This window comes from Melopsittacus undulatus, chromosome 1 (genome assembly GCF_012275295.1).
Source record: "Melopsittacus undulatus isolate bMelUnd1 chromosome 1, bMelUnd1.mat.Z, whole genome shotgun sequence".
NCBI classification, from domain to species: domain Eukaryota; kingdom Metazoa; phylum Chordata; class Aves; order Psittaciformes; family Psittaculidae; genus Melopsittacus; species Melopsittacus undulatus.
The window spans coordinates 9,490,674-9,510,680 of record NC_047527.1 but is presented as its reverse complement, the minus strand read 5'-3'; the positions used below and the strand labels follow the sequence as shown (position 1 = coordinate 9,510,680).

Sequence of the window (20,007 nt, the reverse complement as noted above, 5' to 3'; positions counted from 1 at the left end):
TTTTCAAAGCTCAGGAAGTCATCTACAGACTGAGACATCCAAACTGACATGACAAACTGACATAGGTGTCCATCTGTCAGCCAGCAGTCAAGGCTGCCATTGCAGCCAAAGGAAAGCCAGGCAATGCAGCCAGTGAAGCCTAGGGACTGTTCCAGCTCACACCTAAAGCAGTTGGCTGGGCTTCCATTCAGTTGTCTACATGTCAGCTTTTGTTGTATTGGTAAGACCTCTGGGTATGTGAGAAACCCACACAGGACTACCAGACATAGCATAATACTTATGTCTCTCTGAAGTGTATCAAGGGCCAGGCAGGGTGTCTCTGTTGGCACAAGAAGCCACAAGGAACACTTAAATGACATCTTGTCTTCCTTATTTTTCCTGTTAGTCAAATAATTATGACTATTGAATCTGAACTGTGTTACAGTCTGAATATATAGCCCTTACCCTTTTAATTCTTCCTTTATTATTCCCATCACACCTATTCCAAAAGTAAACTGTGGATTTGTTATCACTGGAAATGTTTCAGCTAGAAAAAGATAATTCAGCAACTGCCAGGAAGGACAGAGGGTTAATGGTATCTGCCTTTGGCAGAGGGAGACCACCTGGTCTCGTGAGATTCCCTCTGATAACTCTGTAGTTTAATCACATTTGCAGTTTAGACTAAATGCTTTGTCAGGCTTATTGTATTAGTCATTAAGGTTAGATTCATGCCTAATGTGGTAGCCATGCAGTAGTTATAAATGGGAGACTGTTTTGCAAGGACTTATCTGTTTTTCAGTGGTATGAAATGATAGTAATAGAATTCAAGGTTTTCTTCACACTCTAGAGCAGAAGCCCATTACCTAAGCCCACCTCACTGCAATGGTATCTAAGAGTTGCAAGTTTATATTAAATGCAAATTAGTGGAAGACATAAACATGAATAAAGAAACTGTAAAATGAGTAAGCTATTTAAATAAAAAAATGGCCATACAAGAACTTTGATGCAGCAGATAGTACACTGCTATTTTAATCTTTACCCTGTTGTGAAATTATTATGATATTCTATTTTATTCTATTCCTCTTTCCCATAAGTAATTTCCACAAGTTGTCCTTGGGCATGTAAATGACAACGAATATTAAGCAGAATTCACATCAGTATCTATCAGCCTCACAGCCCTCCCCATACTTGCTCATTAGTGGTATTTACTGAAGTTATCAATTAATTTCCCAACATGTCACAAATACGGACTTTTTCCTCCCTTATTTGCAGCTTCTTGTTTGCTACAAGTGAAAGATTAAGTGCTTGACTCTGCTAAGATCAATTGAAAATAGTAGAAATTTTGCTAAGGGATATTGAGCAGACTCAAACACTCAATTATCAATAATAATAATTCTAGATTAATGCAGTGGCAATTGATAAGTAATCTTTTTCCAAATCACTTTAACCCAAAGCAAAAGAAAATATGCAGACTTTTCATAAATAATTACCTCATATGTGTGAATGATTTATTTCTAAGCTTATTAAAGACACCCTTAGTGACTGGAAGGGAAGCAAAGCAAATTGGCATAAGGTGGGGCTGAAGAAATGAGTTACTGAAACACCAAGTTATTGAAAGACACAGTCAGAAACCTCATTAATATTTCTTGTTTTCTTGGGCTAAATTTCTGATGAGAGAAAAAAGTGAAGGGTGATTGTGTTCTGTAAGTTACCTGCTTTTCCAGTTCTCCCGCTGGTGAATTAATCACTTCCACTTACTTTTGAAGGGAATCCCATAAGCTTTCAAACAGCCCACAGAAAGCCCACAGTCACAATTTTTATAATTTCAAACTAACCATTTAGAACATTGTGGATGAGGAATTACAGAGACTGAACTGTGCAGAACAAAGAGATCATACATGTAAATACCCTTTAAAAGGTGGCCAGAGTGGGAGGAGGCAGGGATTTGGCCTTTGTGTACAATAGCTCAGCTCCTGAAGCATTTGCCAAGGTATAGCTAACCAAGATACAAAACCTAGGTAAAAGGCCTTTCTCAGCAGGAATGGGTATAGGCCAATACTCTTAATTAGCAGGCAGTTCTGGGGTGGGCTGGCAAAGGAGATCCATCCAAATTCTTCCTATTGCCGCTCTGTCATTTTGGAAAACAGAGCTGGGACCAGGATAGAGCCAGATGGAGGGAAGTTCTCAAGTCGTGATGCAGCCAGAAAGGAGGATCCGGTTTAGGTCATAGTTGCAAGGAGTCTTTCCAGTTTTTGTACACATACAGGGAAAATATGTCAATCTTTTCTCCTCTGCCTGGATCAGGGTGTACTTAAATATAGTCCTGCATTAAATTCTTTTTACATAGCTTAACAAGTCATGCAAGGAATGCTTTATTGTTTTTAGAATAGCCTATAGTGATGTGGTTTGGACTTCTCCAAGCTGACAGAAAATATGGGCAGAAGGAACTGAGGCACGATCCTGTGTAAGTTTTCTAATATGTTCTATCAACACTTCTGTCCCTTGCCATAGTGTGGTAGAATACCAGCTGGGGCTGTTGTGTCTGATAAGAAACCATCCTCATCAGCTAGTGGTAATTAGTACATTATGCTGTGGTTTTAGGCACAGAAATACCTGATAAAAGATTCAAGGTGTATTATTGTATTATTATTGGGTGATATGGTTTAGTGTGAGGTGTCCCTGCCCATGGCAGGAGGGTTGGAACTGGATGATCTTAAGGTCCTTTCTAACCCTAACCATTCTATGATTCTATGATTATTCCTTCTAAGAACAGGAGTAATTCTGCATGGACATTCTGCCCCTTAGGAATTTCTAGGACTGCAGACACATAAAGGGTGGGGTGACCATTTTCAAGAATATACTTGTGAAATTTCATTCAAATCCCAATTTAGTCAACAAAGTGGGTGGTATTTTTTTAAGTTTGGATTTTTGTAACTGTTCCCAAATCACCAAGAAATTTCAAACCAGAAGTTTTATTTAATCTGTGGTTTTCATCTGAGTTTCTCAGAAAATGCCTGTAGAATATAACTTCTAAAAGTGGGATTTTGTTTGAAAATTCAGGTCTTTTGGTGTTTTGTTGGGTTCTTTAGCATCTGAAATACTGTAACAAGAACATTGCAAATGTTGATTGTTCACTAGTATTAATTATTGACACTGGTGAGGAGGGAAAAAACCCTAGAATAAAGCATTGCAAAAAAAGCATTCTTTCCCTCCTATTACCATAAATGTATGCAATGTCCATAGAATCATAGAATCATAGAATAGTTAAGGTTGGAAAGAACCTTAAGATCATTCAGTTCCAACCCCCCTGCCATGGGCAGGGACACCTCACACTAAACCATGTCACCCAAGGCTCTGTCCAGCCTGGCCTTGAACACTGCCAGGGATGGAGCATTCACAGCCTCCCTGGGCAACCCATTCCAGTGCCTCACCACCCTAACAGTAAAGAACTTCTTCCTTATATCCAATCTAAACTTCCCCTGTTTAAGTTTTAACCCGTTACCCCTTGTCCTACCACTACTGTCCCTAATGAATAGTTCCTCCCGAGCATCCCTGTAGGACCCCTTCAGATACTGGAAGGCTGCTGTGAGGTCTCTCATAGTCAAGTTAATTCTGCTTTTTAATACAGTTCCCCAAACAAATATGCATGAAGAAATCCACAAGTTTATTTACTGATATATATGTTTGAACAGAAAGTGTTTTTTAGAGAGTCTCCAGAGTCCTATGGATTATGTGCTTGAAGGTGATTTCACAAAAGAAATAATCACTGCCAGCTCAGAGGTTAAATGTGGCCTGGAACAGTAAAGCAGCTATAGGGTGATACATTCTTGTGGAGTTTGCTAGCTAGGCTGGTTTGCATCCCTGGAAATGCAAGTCACAAGTAATACACTGCTGGAGGAATTTCTGGGAGGTTGTCTGCAACCTCCCAAGAGAGAATTTAACCAAGGTTACAGGAACAGATCACTTCCATTAGAAAAAAAAAAGAATTAAATCATCTGTTTTTTAATAAGGAAAAGAACCTGTGATCAATGTCACATAAATAACTCTCCGGCTCATACCAGGCTAATGACATAAAGAGAAAAAAGCCTTATATCAAAGGGTAAAATTTCCATTCAGTATCTGCGGGTACTCTGAGTAATAAGAACTATTATCCTGGTTTATTGTATGAGAGCTGATGAGACTGTAAAGAGGTGAATTGACTTACAGGCTAGTCATTTTATTCTTGTATGAAACCCACTGATTTCAATATTTCAGGGAAAGACTCCTGTTTCAGCATCAATGCTTCAAATTAAGGATCAGTCCAAACTCAAGCCTAAGACTGTCTGTGTCTTTGTCCTTATGTATGTGTTTAAACTTGCTTGATTTTATCTTTAGGTCTCAGCTATGTGGGGCATCTCAGCTGCTGTTGCAACAAAGCTTACAGATGTCTGCTCCTCTATTTAGGGTTTTACTCTTCCCTGTTAATACCTGAAACTGAATCTACACACAGTGTAGACAGATTTAGAAATATGACAACAGAAATCATATTGGCTGACATCAAGCACTGCAGAGAAGGCAGGGGAAAAACAAACGTCAAATATAACTATTCTTTCATCAAAGCAGGACCTTTTATTAGGTTTAGATATCTCATCAAATGTCATCTTATTTCCCTTCTCTCCTCAAAATTTCTGCCTAAAATGTTAATATTAATTAACTTTCTGTTTAGGTCTTTCTGTTTAGGCGTTTCCTTTCCAAGGAATATATATATTCCCTGAAAAAGGAATATATATAGGGATGTATATAGGGAAATAATTTCCTCAATTCTATTTTATACCAACTCGTTTTTCTTGGTTTTTAACTGTCACTTTTCTCTTTAATAACCATAAAACTTCTACAAATATCATGGTTTGTTTAGAAGAGGGAAGTAGCTGTATGTAGTTCTTACATTTCTTATAAGAAATATTAAAAATTTGAATTCTAACTTTCATTCAAAGTATTCTGTGGTAATGGTATAGATAGGATGGATTTTGTTTTTTGTCAAATACATACATCAACACGTGATGTAATACTTCACAAATGATTGAAGATTAAAAGTAAATCCCAGAACACTTCATCACTTCTGCATTGCACAAGAAAAAAGAAGGCTGAATAAAAGAAACAAACAATAATCTAAATTACATTCTTTAGTAAGCTGTGAAATAGTGTCCTTTTAATAATATGATATACAGATCGTAGAGCAGACTAAATAATCCTTTATATGTGTTTATAAAATGCTACTTTTATTTAGAAGCAAATAAGGGATTTATGAGGATTTTCCTTAAAATCTGCAGAAACTGCCTCAAGCTTTCTGTAACTGACCTCTTTGCTTCAATAATTCTTAGCAAATCCAAGAGTTTGAGTAAGAGTGTCTAGAAGGCTCAGGAGGACCTTATTCCTCTCTACAACTACCTGAAAGGTGGATGAAGTGAGGGGATGGCTGGTGTTTTCCCGGACATAATGAATGATAGAACAAGAGGAAACGGCCTCAAGTTGTGCCAGGCGAGGTTTAGACTGGATATTAGGGAAAATTTCTTCACTGAAAGGGTGGTCAGGTGTTGGAACAGGTTTCTTGGGGAAGCGGTAGAATCATTGTCCCTGTAAGTGTCCAAAAACCATGAATCACAGAATCACAGAATCCCAAGGGTTGGAAGGGACCTCAAAAGATCATCTAGTCCAACCCCCCTGCAAGAGCAGGGTAACCTAGAGTACATCACACAGGAACTTGTCCAGGCAAGCCTTGAATATCTCCAATGTAGGAGACTCCGCAACCCCCCTGGACAACCTGTTCCAGTGCTCTGTCACTCTTACAGTAAAGAAGTTCTTCCTGATGTTAACGTGGAACCTCCTATGCTCCACTTTACACCCATTGCCCCTTGTTCTGTCACTGGATGTCACTGAAAAAAGCCTAGCTCCATCATCCTGACACCCACCCTTTACATATTTGCAAACATTGATGAGGTCACCCTTCATGAGGCCCTCAGTGACATGGTTTAGTGCTGATCTTGGCACTCCTGGGGTAATGGTTGGACTTGATGATCTTAAAGGTCTTTTCCAATTCGACTGATTCTATGATTTTATGATTCTAACTCTGGTCAAGCTGAATCAAAAGCAGTTATGCGATAGATCAGAAATGTAGATGCAAAAGCATAATCCTCCTTAGTAGAAAATCCTTCTAGGGAGGTCTTGAAAGGACCATTTTCAAAAGGCCTGTCAAGGATTTACAGGCAAACATGAAATCATTCTAATAACATTTGCAGTGAGCTTCATCTTTTTTTTTTTTATCTAAAAAGAAACTTAAAAAGTATCTTTATCAAACCACATCAATGTATTCCCAGGGAAAATCAGTGGCTACAAGATGGTTCTTATTTCTAGGAAAAATAGGTCATAAAAAAAATAAATAGTTGTAATTCAAAGTCCAAAAAAAAATCAAATGAGAAACAAGCTATACTAAATTAACAGTGAGAGTATTAAGGCACTAGAATAAACTCTCAAAATACATAAGTATTTCTCCATCTCCTGTGACCTTCAGATGAAGACTGGGCATTTTTCCAAAAGGTAAACCTTTGCCAGGTATAAAAGCTCTATAAACTGCCAGTTGTGTAGGCTGGTACGTCCATGTAAATCACAAGTCCTCAAAATCTGGTTCATGGCCCAGTCAGTGTTCACTTCCAAAATTTTCCAAAGGCAAACATTAAGTTCAGTACAAGATTTAGGCCCTTTCATTTTAGGCAGCTGTCTCCTCTGTATGAGTCCAGAACTCTGAGTGAGGAGCCTAGAAAGTGCAAGAGGGGCAATTCATCTCCCTGGGTTGGACAGAAGCATCCAAACCATGTAAAGCTTCAGTTCGTCTCTAGTCCTGTTGGACATCATTATCGTCAGGATATTAGGCAAGTATCATGACATCCAAGCCTCAGAAGCCACAAAAAAGGAACACAATCAAAGTGCCTTTCTTTTAAATAATTTGTAATTAGTCATGGTTAGATCACCCTAATCTTTGTGGTCAAATTGTTCGGTTCCTGCAGTGACTCTTCACATGTTTTCTGCTTTTCAGAGGACTGATCTAGACAACAGGATACACCTAATTAATGAAGACAAAAGCAAATTCAGACTAGGAAACAAAATGCCTGAAGGAGCCTGAAGTCTTGCATTTAGTAACTGGGACATTCACTTGAGAGATGTCTGTCCTAATGATCAAGTTTTTCAGACAGAGAAGTTCTTTAATTTCAAAGTGTGCAAATTTCTGGATAAGAAAATCTTGGATATGTTAGAAAAACTGTCATATATATTACTGTTTCTTTAAAACAGTCACCTACATTTTTGAGATCCCTACTCCTATGTGGGCAGATTCAGTGTTCCCCCTGAAGATTTATGAATTTAGGACTCACAACAAGCTCATAGGACTGCAATAGAATGATTTCTAGAATGTTTAAGTAGGACATGTATGGCAAACCACAGAGAAGGGGGAAATCTTTGGGTATTTAAAGCAACAAAAATTTCAGTTCCTATAAAATATAAAAACCAACCAGGGAAGTGCCTTCAGGGCTAAGTGTCAAGCAAGGGAGGATTTTCTGGATTGATTAGAAAATACTAATGATTATGAAAGAAGAATCTGTTCTACCAAGAATGGTAGGCAAAACTGAAATATAAAGCAAGGCAGTAAGTCATACTATGTACATATTCTTCCTAAAATAATTCTGTGACATACAACTAATTTGGTTTAAAAAGTTTCTTCAGTTATGGCTGCTACTCTTGTCAATTCATAGAGAAGCAGACGTTACTCCTATAAGCTTTCTAAAAGACAAGACCAAGGTAACTTCTTTCATCCAATTTGGTTTTTATTGTAGACCAGAGCTGATGTGGGTTTTTTTTTCTTTGCAAAACAAATATTGTAGATTGCATTTACCAATTTGCCAGTGTCTGGACAATGGGTTATGGCATCACTCTGTACATGAGAAAACACATTGCCATTTGAGATAAAAATAACAGACTCAAAAGAGCTTTGAATAATTACAGAAGTCTTGCCTTCTTTTACTTTAATTTGCAAGCTGAGATGATGCCAATGGTCTTAGTGACGCCTGTGCACCCCATGTCCCTGAACCAGAAATGTATAAAAATCAGTGAGGATGCAGATGTGTGCATGAAAGCAAGTCACTTTAGGCTCCCTTTATTAAATAAAGAGCATAATCAATTATATTCATAATGTAATTACTGTTTAAACATAGCAGCTGTCTACATTTGGTTGGATAAAGTATAAGGCAAACTGCATTAAACGCACTTCATTCCCTATGCTAACAGCCTTATTTGCCAGCTTAGATGTTGCACCTAAAGATAGTCACAAGAAATTAAACCATGAGCAAAGAAACATAAAAAAGAAAAGAAAATGCAAGCCTAGCAAAACTGAGCATGTTCTGCTTGTATTTCTGTGGTTTGTTTTGTTTTTTTTTCTAATCAGTACAAATTAATTAACAATTAATTTGCCTAGTGTTATTAATTCCCCTACTGTGTTTATTTCCTTGGTGAGCGAGGTGGAATCCAACTTAAAGATTGTAAAACCTGCTGGTAACTAACGATTGCAATGAGTGCAGTGGCTGATTGACCTTTAAATGAATAGGTCATTCAACCTTCAGTTCTTAAGAGAAAAGTCAATATAAAGCTACAGTCTGAAAAAATTTCATTTGCCAACAAGGACCAGAAATATAAAACTTCCTTAGAAACTGTTGCACGGGATCTGCTTTCATTCTGCTTTCATTCTTGCTCGAGCACTGCAGAAACATGAAGCTCTGATGACGGTGCTTTGTCTCACTACTGGCACTCAACACTTCCAATAAATGTGGAAGTGTCTTCCAAATTCAATGGCTGTATAAAATCCCAGTGGGGAAAATCTGGATGAATTCTGTTCAAAGTGATTAGAGAGTACTTCCCAGAGGTCCCAAATACAAAGTTGATTTCATATCATTTTGCAAAATAAACTGTTTAACTCACATGTGCTAGTCGATCAAATCTGGCAAAGAGTTCATTCAACATTCGGACCAGCTCCTGCGCTGACAGAGTTGTGGAGAGGTTGGTGAAACCTTTAACATCTGCAAAAAGAATGCTAAAAAAACAGAAGGTACATTAATATTGCAGTCTGCTTCATTTGGTTTCTGAATGTCCTCAGCTACCTTCTAGTAATTGACAAGTATAGGATCATTTCAAACTCATGTTACCTTTGTTCTAGACTTTTGGAGATTCTGGAGTACTGAATATAAATACAGAAGTGACTAAATAAATGTTAGCATGTGTGAGAAAGGGTTTTGCCAAAAATGTGTGCTATGAAATTTTGGATTTTCAAATCATTCAAGAAGATATAGTTAAGCCTTAATAAGTGCAGTTGCCACCATTTATCAGTGAGAAGACTGAGGCATAGTGCACCCATAACATAGAGAGCTGTATAAACAGATAGACTTGGCGCCCAGCTGTCTGTTAGTATCTGACAGTGTTCTTTGAGGGTGGTTTTCTATATATAGCTGTTTTTTACAGTGAGTTTGACTTCAATGATTTCAGTTTTTAGTGTGATTTTCAGGCTTTACTTATCTCTGTGCCACACAAAAATCCTAAGACAACAGATTCGTAATAGTCTTGATATATACCAGGCTCAGGCCAACTTTATTGCATCTAATTTTAGGGACTTGGCAGAAGCACATGACTTAGAAGTATAGTACCCTCTATTTAAGGTGCGAATCTTTACTTTGATGATTCCTTGTTCTTTCCTTTGATTTCAAAGAGAGCCCAGTGGATCATACTTTGAATTCAGGTTCATCAAATTCAATGCCTGAAGATGGGATCTTAGTCAACAAACTGATTACAAACAAAGCTTTAACCTGCATTTCAGCAGCCAGTGAATTTTCCAGTCATATAGCTTTGTCTGTAAACTATGTCTATAATAAGAACAAGTGAATAGAGTCCATGGTGTTCAAACTATTATCCAGACCAATGCATGTAATAACTGAGTACATAGCAGCTGAAGAAATGAGTGTATTGTCTCCTTTAAAAAGTAGTAGTGTTCAAAAAGGCACATGCTGGCATTGTCTGGAAATAACACAAATGAACCTCATTAGAACTTTAAAGTCAACCAGTAACTGGAGCTACAGTCTGAGTAGCCTAGGATCTTTCATTTGTGTTGAATACCATCATGATTTGACAGTGTTTAAGAATCACTAATGTAACCAATATTAAATATAGTAATGACCAGGTGGACAATAAAATATGACTAACTATCATTCAACTAATTTTCAAATGTACAGGCTGGCAATGGTTTAGTTAAGGGTTAAGTAACAGGTTCACAAACAGGGTAAATTATTTACCAGTGAGAAAAATACAAAATTAAAAGGTTAAAGTACCAAACTACTCAAAGATGAATAATAGTTATAATATACTAAAGTGCTAAAAGTAAGATTTTCAAACAACTGATTTTTACAGTTTTCAGTATCAAAACAACAAAAATCTCTAACTGGATATTAATTTTAGGGTTTCATATAGCACTGGTTTGGGAAAAAATAATGTGAAATCAAGTTTTGAAAAGTTGCTTGCATAGGAACCAACCAGCATCTGTACTCTAAAGCACACAGAATCTTAATTTTAAAGCTCTCTCAGAGATAAATTATGTTACGACTTTTCACCTCTAACTACAACTCTTTTCCATTGAAAAATAAAGGCCATCTTCTCTGTATTCTGATTTTTCTACAGAAACACTTATTCTGAATGAAAAAAGGGTAATGGAAGATATTTTAATTTAGTTCAGTTCAAGCCTTTTGTAAGGGTCCTTGAAACTTTCCGCCAGATTTAATAAAATGATATGTCTGAGCTACTGCAAGGCAACAGAAGAAGCAGATAATCAATTTACTCTTCTGCAGAAGTTCAAATTACATGTATTGAAGTTATCCAGACAAAGTTATATTTGGGTTTCATCAAAAGGTGAAGTATCTGCTTTTCTAGCAAACCATCTCCCATCATATCCAAGGCTGCTTACTTTTCAGTTCTTTCACTGATGGCTACTTCATCTGTTGCCCTTGTGGTTAGGGAAAAAAAACTTATGGAAAATATTATTGGGTTTGGCTAAATATTTTGGTGGTTGGAATCACAATAAAATCAGAGACTCTGTAACATCATGGAATAGAAGCTGATCATCTGGTGTACAGTCTATTGGGATTCTTCATCATGGACTGTAGCAATGGATAAGGAGTAATGGGTTTAAATTAAACAGGGGAGGTTCAGGTTAGATATAAGGAAGAAGTTCTTTACTGTGAGGGTGATGAGGCACTGGAACAGGTTGCCCAAAGTGACAAATGCTCCATCCCTGGCAGTGTTCAAAGCCAAGTTGGACAGAGCCTTGGGTGACATGGTTTAGGGTGAGATGTCCCTGCCCATGGCAGGGGAGGTTGAAAATGGATGACCTCCCTTCCAACCCTAACCATTCTATAATTCTAAATGTGCAATTAGGATTTATTATCACTTAATTCAAGTGAAAAAATATACAAATGGAGAAGGCCTAGTGTTAAATTCAAATGGTTCTTGCCATGACAAAGGCATCTAGCTATCCTGATGAGTAAAAGAAGGCACCAAAGTGCTTATCTGCTTGGGGATTAAAGGTTACACTTTAATAATTTCCTAATTTATGAATGAACAAAGCAAAAATAGGGAAACTTTCAAACAAGAGACCTTTAACAGCACTTAACACCTTAAACATTAAAGAGAGGCTCCTCCACCTACCTGACATTCTCATAACGATGAATGTAGATCTTATGAAACTGGTGTTGCAAATGTTCATCTTCTACGTTGGTCATATCATTTATCATTTCCAGGACTACAAAGCGTGGTAAGACAGAGAGTACTAGCCGTTCCTAAAACAAAGAAGAAACCAAAGTTTCAGTATCAGTCTGAATTCATACTTCACAGAACACTGCTTGAGCTCTTGATCCATTTAAAGAGATGAGTATCTAGCATTTAAGATGTAACCCTCCCCTCTAAAAATTCTATCTCAGACCAGCTGTGATAATCCACATTATCAACCCAAGCCTAGAATATGAACCTTTTTCTCCCCTTCCTAGACATTCTTCCCTTTAATGTTCAAATTTTACTTGCTGATTATTTAAAGATCCATCTTGCTTATTTCCTCCATTACTAACTTCCCCCTAAACATCATTTATGAGGCTATCAATCATGGCATTTCAGGCAGTGGTAGCTTGATAAACAGATATAGGCCAGAGGAATTTGAAAGCCCTCTGTAGCAAGTAAGATCAGATTTTTATTGTTGATTATTTATCAGCATTTACAGACTGTGCATTTACCATTCATGAGCTGTATAATTAATAATAAAGCAAAAAATATGCAAAGGAACCTGACTCCACTTAATGAAAAAGACAGCATTTAGACAAAGCTTAGCTGTATAGTCAGAGATGCAAGACAGGGGCAGTATAAATTAGTGTAAACCTAAGAAATGCTTTATGGGAAAGACTTAGACATAGACTAGTTTGTATGTTAATAGTGTTATAATAATAAATAGGAATCAAGTTCTATTGGTTTATTCCCAAGTGACTTGGGAATCTCAGAGTCTTCTCAACAGTCTATGGCATTTAAGTCCTTACTTCATTTTGACAAATGGAACTGGGTTTCAAAGTACTTTGAAAAATCTGTATGTAATCTTAGAAATAAGCATTTGTATGTGTTGGTGAAGCAGTTTTCCAGGTTGAATCATTTGGCCTGTGCCCATTTCACCTCTTTTTTGAAGATGCCCCAAGACAGACTGTAGGCTGAGCTGACCCAGAGTTGACCATTCTTTTCCCAAAGGCCTTGTACAACCTCCCTGTCCTGTAACAGATTCGTATCTGTTCACATGATACAGCAAAGGCTGTACAACAGCAGCCACCAAAACAGTTAATGGAATATATAACCTTCTCCTACAATTAGAGGCATGTGGGAGGGGGGAGAACATGTTATTCTGCAGATGACAGCCGGACCCTGGCCATCTTTTAGGCCTATAAAGGATCAGATAGACTTTCACTTATTCACTGTACGGACATTCATGGCAGAGTGCTTGTTGAGAAACAAGAAATTAATTCATTGTGATATTTGCATAGAGTGGTGTTGAATAAGGTCTCAAATCTCCCAAAACGGAGAGCTGGTTATTGCTGGTTGTGGTAGTCTCTGTTGTAATGGTTCTCATGACAGTTTTTTCAGCTTCTTCACGTGACTGTTTACCTCACTTCTTATAACCTGGCTGGTCCAAATTCTGTGTGACAGCCCTGACTCTTTATAATTCATCACTACTGGTGATGAATATATTTTAACCACATATTAAATATTCCTTCAATATCTAATCTTCAAAAGACTAGTTCCATAGACCATTTCTGCAAAGACAGCTTCTATTTGGCATTTATAAATACCTAATTTATACACAATTTAATCACTTCAGCAGCAGGAATCACCTAGAAAAAGTCCCGATGGTACACTCCACCAGAATATTAATTGACACACATATATAAATGGGACAAAACAAAGCAGAAGTTGCAGTAGGGAATTTATAGAACTAAGTTTCCCAGTCTGTAAAAAGAATACCATCAATGTTTAATTGTAACAGTTCAGGCAATGTCCTGCTTTCAGGGTGCTTTCACATTAGTCAGTTGTGTCCAACCAGTCTGTTACCTCATTTATATAGACGATTAGCCAAGGAGCTTCCCTATCACACAGAGAACTAGCAACATAAGTCTACTGTGTGAGCATACACACAGGTCTCTTGTGCTGGACTACAATCATGAAAATCAATTCTTTAGTTATACTTGTTGAGTTCCTTAACCCTTTCCACACATGTAGATGTGTTACGCAGTGTTATGCACTTCTTACTCACGTGCTGTATGTCCAGTCATGTGCTCTGCTTAATGGAGGAACACGGACGAGCTCCCTGAACTGGCATTTGCAGATTGTGCATCCAGTACTCAGGGCTATCATGTCTCTTGACTAGCTGATTTGTGTAGCAGAAGGATGCAAATGAATTTAAGTAAAGCCATTCAAACTGGCCCTTTCTACTAGGAAGACTGGAGAATATATTCAGCATTTCCAATGAGTTTGTCTGTGTCTCAGGAACACTCAGAAAGAGTAAATTTTGAGACAAGTTGGAGTGAGATATATACATGTGCATGTTTATTAATAATGTACAATGTATATTATTAACATGTTTTAATAAAGTATCAGTGTATATTAGTTTATCACCAGTGTATATGCACGGTACATCAGTGTATATTAGTGTACATATGCATATAATATTAAAGTATACATATCTATATGTGCACATACACAAAAGTGCTATTTTCACAGTCCCTGTCATAACTACTAACATTTAAGCAGGGCCTGGCAAGACCTCAAAAGATTATTGAGCTCTTCCGTGAAAACCCTAGATCATCCCCTGACAAATTTTACAACATCCCTGATTCAGTTGCTCATCAGTTTGACAGCTTTGGCAGTTTTTGCAAGCATCCCACCTAAATCTGTTTCTCTGCAAATTAAGCTTGGCTTTGATCCTTTTAAAGTGGGTTTAGATAATCAATGATTGCCTTCTCTGTAAAAAAAATCTGTACTGAAATACTAATTTTGTATCCTCTTTCCCTCAGTTTTTCTTTTCTAGATTAACCAGATTTGTCCAGTATTGGAATATATCACTCCAAATCACGCTGAAGGAAACCCATCAGTTTTTCACTAAACTGGCTCCAAATTATTAACCATTCTTTGCTTTACAGGATTATAAAAGATGAAATCTTACTGAACTAAAGAAGAGAATGTCAGTTCTGTAAGCTGCTTATCACCAAATTTCAGATGACATTTTGGGGAGTAGAACAGGTATAGGGAAAGCCAGATATGAACTTCCAAATCAGGCACATATGGAAACTTTAAAGAGGTAGAAGACACCATTGAGGAAAGTTCCCCCCAGGCAATGCTCACAGAGGAAATATGGTGCAGTATGAATCTCTTCTTGTGTTTTCAAAGCAGTTTAGTGATACTGTTGTGGAGAAAGCGCTTACATAGTACCAAGCCATACTGAGGGGTGGAAGTAGTTTCTAAACCAAATCTTCCCTTTCATACTTAGGAAAAACAGGTATTTCCATAAATCCTGTCTCCAACTTACTCCACTCCATCCATCAAACTTTAAAAAAAGTCCTTTGCATGTTTGGAAATTGAGATCAGTGTTGAACCCAGATGTGAAGTGGAAGCAAAAAGATATCAAGAAATCAGTTTCAGAAAAGAAAATATCCAAAAGTTTCCGAACTTCTTTACTGAAAATATGAATATGAAATAAAATAAGCAATTAAAAATAATGCCATATAAGTATTGGATAAGAAAATGAGTCTTGGGAATATCTGTGTATGTTTTAAGATGTTCAGAAATTCTAATAGATTACAGCTCTCTAGGGCTAAGTCTTACTTAAGCTTTTAAACTGGAAAGAAACAAATGCTTCATTACCACTATTGTCAAGAAACTCTTAAGCAGGAAGAGCTGCAAAATAGGACATAAATTCTTTTACAGAGAAGCCCTGGTGCAAGACAGAGCCCATCTTTTAAATTATTAGTGTGAAGCTAAGTCATCACAAACTTGGTAAATGGATGTGTTTTGTTTATGATCATTTCAAGACAGCCTTGATCCAAACCTTAACATTAATTTCTCAGGTTTTTTGGTCAGCTAAGCCAGCCTGGCCTTGCTCTGTGACCTGTTCTAGGTGAGAAAAGTCATTCTTGACAGCACTTTATGGCAGTGTTATTTTTTATTATTACTATTGTCATTGCCTTAACTTGGGTTTGAAGACCCTGACTTCCACAGCATTTGCATTTACTATGCATATTTCTTACTTATTTTTTACATTAGGAACAGTCTTCTCTTCTATTGGTACCTCACCTCTCAGACCTAAGAACAGTTTTCATCTTCTAAAGGGGACACTCAAGAGAAATATGAGGACAAAAGGCAATTTTAGGTTGGTTTATAAGAAAATGGTTAATTCTTGTAGCAGTTGTAAGGAGATCACTATCCTTTCCAAATACCATAGAGTAGATGCTACAGAAAATGTACTTTACAGGCAATACAATGCTTCTTGTCACTGAAATCTTAAATCTCACAAAAAGGGAAGGATTCTGATTCTGAGCTTTTAGGTTCTCCTATCACCATAACGGTAACTTGGCATTTAGCTCAGCACTGCTTAACTGTCTGGCTGCATTTGCTTGCATCCATGGTTGTTATGGTACCATTCAGTGAGATGATATTCAGGGATGAAGAGTAGGCCACCTTTCACAAGTACCAAAGTATGTAGCACCCAGGAGACCTGACCTCAGTTTCTCCCTATACAGTCAGTTTTCTTGTGGAAGATTAAACACTTCTCCAACCTAGTTGATTCTAGGATTCTATGTTACATAGACTTTCAATTTTCTGGAGAGAAACTGACACTGAGATTGTTGTGAGGCAACTTGGTATTAGGAGGATATAATATAAACTAACATTATGCAGGCTGTGGGGCATGTCCCTTCTTGAGGGGAAAAAGTTGTTTAGAAAGAACAAGACAAGAGAAAAAAGTGATGGTAGAATGAGAGAGAAAGGCAAAACAATCATGAAAATCCTGGGGTTTATGCCTGCACAATTAGATAACATGGACGAAATGCAGCCATAGATAAAACACCTGTAAAATTGAAGGCATCCTTCCCCAGCATTTGTAGGAGGCAATATTGTTTCTAACTGTTAGCTTTTAGGTGAAGATCATGGAGAATTCTCTCTGGGCAGTCTTAGTCAATGGTTAGTAAACAATCCCCAGCTACAATGAAAACACATTATGGATAAACACTTTCATTTGTCTAGGTGGCAGCCCCAGCTGAGGTGAACTGTAGGTTTACTTAAGAAGGCAAAACACATGCTCTGCAATAATAGCTTCTGCTGGAGTGGAGGTGTGTACCACTCCATTCTGAGATGGCAGCATTTTCCTGGGCTTGTTCCTGCCTGCATAACATGCTACCATTGAAGATGAGAGATCCAAGACTCCACTAATCTTTAATCCACCTCTCCTAGAAACCTTTACTAAATCAGGGGCTGTGTTCAATAGGAAGAGGGAGAAATTATGAGAGGTAGTGATAGCTGATGTAGAGCAGGCAGTTAGTTATCACGTAGTGAGCTCATCCTTTAAACTGGTAAAAAGACAAAACTCAGACCTTCCATTTCCCCATACAGAGTGGTACTAATCTGAGGATATCTGCATTGTCTTGGCTTTCTTCTACCATTCCCACCTGGGAATTCTGGTATCCTGTATTCTTGTAATATGTAAATGCTGGATGCAGTTCTTGTGATAGCAAGATGAAAAGCAGTTTCTTAGGAGGTTCTTTGCTCCTGCAAATGCAGGTTTTCACGGGAATGTTTAAAGTAGCTCAACTGGACATCTTACAATAGTATGTTTGGGCAGAGCTGCTGATTGATATTCCAGGAACCAGAAATATCTTTAATATTTTGTGTCCTTCAGCCTCCTATGAGAGAAGACACTTGGGTTATATATTCTCTTATTCCTTCACTATTAAGATACATTTCTCAATATTACCATATAATAAGTCCACCCTTTGAATAAATCAGATCAATCTTCAAGGGAACAATACAGTTAAAGCATTCGATGGATTCCTGTGAAGATACATTCAGAGTAGCACAAAATCTTTTCACTGTAAAAAAAATGTATGTTATTTCATACCTTATCCTTTTAGGAAGACAAATAGAGTACAAATTCAAAAAGAAAAGATGATGAAAGAAAGAAAGTAAACAGAAATCCTGGTTATTGTTGGACTGTTTATGAAATCTGTGAGAAAGGAACATAAAAAAGGTCATTTGTTCATAGACATATGGCTAAAATACAGAACGTACTTTTTTCACAACAGGAAAAGCTGACATTCCTTGTTTGCATTCAGTTAATAAGGAATCAAACATTGGCTTTAGAATGTTTATTTAAAATAAAACATAGTTCATTTGGCATATGTTCAGTAAGCCAGGAAAAATGTGCCCAGCACATTTATTAACCTTCATGCTACTCATTAAGTTAAACGTTCTTAGCTTCACATAAAATTTAGAAATGACCCATGAAAAGAGAGGTTAATCACTGCCTGTGTGGCAGTCTTCCTCTATTAATATGGTAGGAAGTGAAGAGCCCTTGTCAGGATCACAATTGAAAGTTCATATGCAGCTCATGTCACTATTCTGTGTTATATATATCATGCTATGGAGGAACACTACAAGCAAAGTAACAGCTAAATGTTCATGAGTGTGAGTGTGCGTGTCTATATATATTTTTGTGAGGCATTCCAGCCACCAATCAATTCTATGGTACTGGAACATTGAAAGGGCAGAAGATTCTTCCCTCTATGGGTATAATCTGTTTTTGCTGTTCCAAGCTGCTCTTACACCACACCATACTGGTAGGGTGGTGGGGATGCTGGATCAGACCCCTTCCAAAAATTAGGCACTGAAAGGTGGACTCCAGTGTAGATCACCTTAATCTTTCCTCTTCACAGGCCTTTCTCATAACTTTTCTTCAATCCAAAGGTTAAGAAAAGTTGTCAGTTATCCGAGACTGAGTGTCAGGTCACTGTCCCCTTCATATAAAGACTTTTGCCATATAACTCCCCTTTAAACTAGTTAAGTATTATCATTCCCATTTCACAGATTTAGATACTGAGGCACAGAAGAACAGCACAAGTGTGTGAAGATCATGTGCAAAAGAGCAGTAGCAAATCACAAAAAATAAAATGGGAAATTATTTTATAGTCTTCTGCACCTTATTATTTGCACAATTAAAGAGTCCTCACATTTCTGGTCAGCCTTTCCTGGAAGGCATTTTCAGACAATGAGGGAAAGACATGAAAAATAAAGTCTTTTTTTTTTCAGAGAAAGGCCTAATAAAGAAGTGTTGTGAACTCTAGGACGAAGGAAATTACATTATCCAGCTTTGTTGAAAGCATGGCAGTTGAGCAATTGGCTAAGTGGAAACAATTCAAAGGTGAGCAGCAGTAATGGTAAGTGGTTTAAAAAGGAGCAGAGAAATATATGTTCAAGTGAAAAGACATAGAAGAAAGAATACATCAACAAAGCAATATTACAAAAGAGCTGCTGATCTATTCTCTTAAAACATTCATTACATGAATCAACCCTTGTCTTTTAGGTAGAGCAGTCAGAGTTTAGAGCAAATAAATTAAAAAAATGATCTTTAGAGCAAATAAATTAAAAAATGGCCTTTAACCCAAAGAATAACCAACTAAAAGAAATAGGACTGGTAGAAGTCACTAAATGTAACTAAAGGTTGATAGAATTCAGGTCTGGATTCAGACACCTGAGTTTTGGTGACTACAATGTAGTCATGCCTAAGTTCCATTCTTATCCAGTGAATCTGACCATACTCAACAGACCAGATGTAAATGACTACTTTGGTGTCACCTCAGGTCTCTCTGGGCTCTGTTGCTTGTATTGACTAGATGTCAGCTGACTGTAGCAGGAGCCCAGAGGTGTAAAAAGCATGCAGACACCTTGTTTAGGAGGTGTCTAAATACTGAACTGACTCCTACACAATCTATCTACTCCTTCAGGAACATTTAGGAATAGTGAAATCCTGAAGCGATAAAGCAAGTTAACTTCATGAGTCATATACGTCTGTTTAAAGTCCCAAGATTGTAACACTGATGCTTTCTCTAATGCCCACTTCTTAGTTTACGCATCTACAATAGTCATTCTTTGTAGAACACCTTCTCTGTTGTCTGCATGCACTGACCCCTTGTGTCTCCCATACTGAAATCGGGGGTAACAACAGTGTATACAACTCCACAAAAGTAGCTAGGCATATTCATGGAAAAGTGGGACATGCCCCCGATAAGTAAATAGCAACCTTTGGAACAGTTCTTGGGAAGAGTCTATTTACCAATGCAGAAGGTCTTAGTCTTGTGAATAAAAACTAAAGTGAAGACCTTTCCACAGGGGCTG

At 37.4% G+C, this 20,007-nt stretch overlaps 1 protein-coding gene across 1 annotated transcript in view; it reads right to left on the bottom strand.

Moving 5' to 3' along the window:
- Positions 1 to 20,007, bottom strand: part of ADCY8 (adenylate cyclase 8) — a 121,865-nt gene that overhangs the window by 60,236 nt on the left and 41,622 nt on the right. Inside the window, exons 3-4 of the mRNA XM_034068583.1 lie at positions 11,746 to 11,876; positions 8,980 to 9,091 (exon numbers count right to left, since the gene is read on the bottom strand). Coding sequence (XP_033924474.1) covers positions 8,980 to 9,091; positions 11,746 to 11,876 — 243 coding nt within the window. The remainder of the gene's footprint in view (positions 1 to 8,979; positions 9,092 to 11,745; positions 11,877 to 20,007) is intronic.